At 33.5% G+C, this 4,856-nt stretch overlaps 1 protein-coding gene across 1 annotated transcript; it reads left to right on the top strand.

Moving 5' to 3' along the window:
• Positions 1-390: 390 nt before the first annotated feature.
• On the top strand, positions 391-3,880 carry LOC110019909 (stearoyl-[acyl-carrier-protein] 9-desaturase, chloroplastic-like). Its single transcript, XM_020717776.1, has 3 exons — positions 391-597; positions 684-1,176; positions 3,083-3,880. Exons 1-3 carry the CDS (start codon positions 467-469, stop codon positions 3,644-3,646), a joined length of 1,188 nt encoding a protein of 395 aa, XP_020573435.1. The 5' UTR covers positions 391-466; the 3' UTR covers positions 3,647-3,880.
• Positions 3,881-4,856: the final 976 nt, after the last annotated feature.

The raw sequence follows: 4,856 nt of genomic DNA, 5'->3' as shown, positions 1-4,856 counted from the left end.
CTAAGCCCTAAATAATGATGAAATAATCTAACAACAATCGAAGATTCACACAAAATCTCATTTTTTTTAGAGATCTGGTGGGTTTATGCGCAGATTATTCTTAAGTTATTGTTGGGTTACTCTCGGGAAAACGAAAAACGATTGAAGTAAGCAAGACGTCTTTTATTTGAATAGCAGACATAGCGCACCGGTTTTTAAAATATTTATTCAATTCTCACTTCAATGAGCATCGGCAATTGAATTTAACTTTTTTTTTCTCTTTCCAATTTCTGACGTCCAAAAAATAATTCGTACCCTCGTATGTCCACCGGGGTGCAGAAACCGCACAAGAAAATAATACTAATAATAATAACAATAAAGTCACGCTCAATATTTGCTCCCAACGTCCGGTCTAATTTTTAGTATCTTGGCTTCCACAATATAAAAGGGAGGCGGAGGGTTCCTGAAGAAAGCAACCCTTGAAGCCATGGCTTTGATAAGTTTCACTTCGCCGAGCAGCTTTGTCAAGCAAACGTTCCATTCATCTAATCAATCAAAAGCAACTGGAAGTTCTGCAATGGTCTCCATGACTTCCACACTCCCTACACCAAATACAAAGTGAGTTTCTCATGAATCATTCCTTAAGATCATTTTCCTCTTCTGTTTATTTACCATATCTCCTTATGATGGTTCGGATTAAGCAGCCACAAGAAGCCCTTCAGACCCATACATGAAGTGGACAATCAGCAGACTCACTCCATGCCATCCGAAAAGATAGATATTTTCAAGTCCTTAGATGAATGGGCAGAGCGGAACATACTGACTTTTCTGAAATCGGTGGAGAACTCATGGCAACCGCAGGATTTCTTACCTGACCCTGCCTCGAGCGGCTTTTACGAGCAAGTGGAGGAGCTGAGGAAGAGGGCAAAAGAGATCCCTGATGACTACTACGTTTGCTTAGTTGGGGACATGATCACAGAAGAAGCTCTTCCAACTTACCAAACAATGCTCAATTCCTTTGACGGGGTAAGGGATGAAACAGGTGCAAGCCTTACATCCTGGGCTATTTGGACGAGGGCATGGACCGCAGAAGAGAACAGGCATGGGGACCTGCTTAAGCAGTATCTTTATCTTTGCGGAAGGGTGGATATGAGACAGATTGAAAAGACGATACAGCACCTAATAGGTTGTGGAATGGTAAGGCATGGCTTTTCCCTGGTTTACTTGCGCTTTCCCAGCCTCCGTTTTCTTTTTAGTCCTGTTTACTAGATTACTTGGGGATTCATTCGGATCTTTTTTATTTAATATTTTCTTTTTTTTATCATTTTATTTTATTTTAAAATTTAAAATAAAAGTATTTTTTGGACAGATATGATTATTTTTTAAAAATAATCAAAACATTGAAAAAATTATTTTAAGTATTTTCAAAAATATATTAATATATTGAATAAAAAGGTGGAAATATGTTACATATATATTAAAATAATAAGAATGATTAAAAAAAAGTACTACTTTTTTCAAAAAAAAAAAATTAAGCACTAACTAATTTTAACATGATAATTTAAGAGAAGGCTATGATAATGATAATTTAACATACTTGATATTCCACACGCAACTATTAAAAAATTAGTTCTTTTCTGTATAATTAATTATATATTGACTAGTTGTTCAGACTTTGAATTAGGAAAGCATTTATTTTTGTCCCAGAAAAAAAAGCATGTTTTTTTTAGGGTTATTTTGTTTAGTTGTTCAGTTTAAAAGAGAGTTATATTTTTATTTACTTATTTATTTATTATTATTATCATTATTACTGTTGCTTTGCTAGATTCCAAAAGTTGAATTTTCTAATAAAAATCCATCTTTGTATTGAAGAAATATATTTTTAATGATGAATTATTGTTAACAATATATTTTCATTACAATACAAGATATTTCCTACATAATATATTTCATCTGAAAATAATTATTTAAATACACAATGCTTTACCAAGATAAATGATTTCAATAGAAACATGTGATTCTGTGTGAGTGCTTTTATTTATGGTGACATTTTATATTCAGAAAGATATATACTATATCAATGAATCTTTATGATACATGTTATGAAATATGGATTATAGAATACGGTTGATGTGGTGGAATATTTATGACCAACATTTATTATCATGCAACGATATGCATTAGTTGTTTCCCGTTCAAGTTCAAGAAAAAGCCATGTGCAAAAAGTAAATTTTGACTGAGGTAAGAAGACTTTGATTTTCTTTATGCTTCAAATTCAAGGAACGACTGATTTGTTTCCTGTTGTTTTAAATACTGTTTCAGATCTCGAGTGAATGAAAAAGTACTAATTACTGAAACTCTATAATCGCATTCTAAAAATAGTAGTATCATTCCACAAGTAACAAATCAATCAGGAGGCCCCTAAAAATACAGTCTGTTAGGGGATGTCATGAATTCATCAATGCTCCCAAAAAAGTACTAGTGCTCAAATCTAATTTTAATTTTCTTTTACATATGATATCCATTTACTTTTTTTCATCCATTATTTTATTTTTTTTTTCCATAAATGATTTTATTTGATACAATTTTTTTATGCATTTATTTTTCTTAAATAAATCAATTTTATTTTAAAAAGTATCAAAAAAAACAAACAAAAAATAATTTTAAAAATAAGTCAGTATATTTTCTTCATTTTTATGCATTTATTTTTCTTAAATAAATCAATTTAAATTTAAAAAGTATCAAAAAAAACAAACAAAAAATATTTTTAAAAATAAGTCAGTATATTTTCTTCAAAATTAAAACTAAAAATAATAATAGAAAAATTATTCCATACGGACGGACACCGTCGATCCTGACCGTAAATCAAGTGATCTACGGTTAGGATGTATTTTGATGGGCTCCACCTAAAATTTTTTTTTAAAAAAGAAAAATTAAAATATATACTCACCGTAGATCACCGTATTCTACGGTCAGGATTGGACACCGCATGCATGCGATACAGAAATACATGTAGTGTTCGTACGCAATAATTTCTGTGTAACAATAAGGGGAAAAAAGCCTTCTTTGATCTAACCACCCTCAAACCTTTCTCCTTTCATAGTACATCAATACAGAGAACAACCCATACAGGGGATACATATACACATCCTTCCAAGAGCGAGCCACATTCATCTCACACAGCAACACCGCCCGCCACGCCAAGCAATACGGCGACCTCAATCTCGCTCAGATCTGCGGCACCATCGCCGCAGACGAGAAGCGGCACGAGGCCGCCTACACCAAGATCGTCGAAAAGCTCTTCCAGCTTGACCCCGATGGAGCCGTCATCGCCTTCGCCGATATGATGAGGAGCAAGATCGTCATGCCCGGCCACCTCATGTTCGACGGACGCGACCACTGCCTCTTCGAACACTTCGGCGTGGTTGCGCAGCGCCTTGGAGTTTACTCGGCCAAGGACTATTCAGATATTATGGAGTTTTTGATTGGGAGGTGGAAGGTCGAGAGCCTCGTGGGTCTATCTGATGAGGGAAGGAAGGCGCAGGATTTTCTCTGCGGATTGGTGCCCAGGTATAGGAAGCTGGAGGAGAGAGCTCAAGTGAAGGCGAAGCAGGGTATCAGTACTCTGCGTTTTAGTTGGATTTTCGACAGGGAAGTGCGGGTGTAAACCGGAGAAAGAAAAAGATTGCGTCCAATTTGTCTTTGTATTGATTATGCATCATATTTGAATATTTTATTATAAATCATGCTTTATGTTGCTTTGATTGATTCTGATTAAAGTTGTTAATGAAGCTTCTTTGACAACCAAAAATTTCTATTTAAGATTGGTTCCGGAGTTCAATGATGGAGCGTCATGTGCCAACTGGTCCCCGTCACAATTGGCCAGTATTAAAAACGATGGGGCTCACTTGGCACGTGGCTCTCTACCATTGAACTCTGGAGTACGTATGTAATATTTTTTTTATGAATTAAGTCCATCATAAATTTAATTTCCTGTTTTGAGAAAATTACTAGGTTCAGATGAAATAGATATATAATGTGCGGATTTTATTGTTGTGTTGGTTCTATTGACAAGATCACTAATCAAGATATATATCCGCATGTGAGTAGATTATGATTGATTGAAGTTCTTCTTTTTGTGAGGAAAATTATTGAGATTTAGAAGCTTTAAACTTGTTCTCACCGTTATATAGGCTTTGAATGATTTGAATGAACGTATACATGGAATGATTCCTTAAAGGTGAATTTTTAGTCTTTCTCTTAATAAACAAAGTATGATTTAAAAGTCTGACATATAAATAAACTAATTAGAACATGACATTTTGTTCATTTATACACATGATCTTGTTTACTTAATTTTGAATAAATACTTTGACGAGAAGTATAAAAAAATTTCATTTAATTCATATTCATCGACTTATTTAATAGCTCCATTCATTTATTTGCATTAAACTTTTTACGACTTTCAAGTGAAGTATTTTAGTACAGGTATATGAATCATTGTTGAGAAGTTGTCATATGGTTTGTTTTAATTCCATTCATATTTTGTTCATTAATACTTGAACATGAAAAGTTTAACATATATACTAAATAACTTTACCTGTTTTGTATGCTAAACTGCACTCAATCTCTACAATGCAAATGAGCATTTACATATACCCCAGACAATTAATACGTATTTACATATCTAGCATCCAACTTTTTAATATCTCAGCAAAAATATCACTATCATCTATTTTTTTCAAAGTGAATAAACCTTTTCATTCTAGATTTATCACACCAAAGTGTTTTAAATGTAAATATGAAACTTTAGGTGTTAGCTATGTAAATACATGAGAATTGTGCCGTGCTTAAGTATAAGGATGAACATGCACTCG

This window comes from Phalaenopsis equestris, unplaced genomic scaffold, assembly GCF_001263595.1.
Source record: "Phalaenopsis equestris unplaced genomic scaffold, ASM126359v1 Scaffold000087, whole genome shotgun sequence".
In the NCBI taxonomy this organism is placed as follows: Eukaryota; Viridiplantae; Streptophyta; class Magnoliopsida; order Asparagales; family Orchidaceae; genus Phalaenopsis; species Phalaenopsis equestris.
The sequence above is the reverse complement of the archived record's forward strand: the minus strand, read 5'-3'. Positions and strand labels throughout refer to the sequence as shown.

What these genes read in the sequence shown, in the direction of transcription:
- LOC110019909 (XM_020717776.1), top strand. Translation starts at nt 467, where the DNA reads ATGGCTTTGATAAGTTTCACTTCGCCGAGCAGCTTTGTCAAGCAAACG. An exon ending in CTCCCTACACCAAATACAAA is followed by an intron (nt 598 to 683) that starts GTGAGTTTCTCA and finishes CGGATTAAGCAG; the next exon opens with CCACAAGAAGCCCTTCAGAC. An exon ending in ACCTAATAGGTTGTGGAATG is followed by an intron (nt 1,177 to 3,082) that starts GTAAGGCATGGC and finishes CTCCTTTCATAG; the next exon opens with TACATCAATACAGAGAACAA.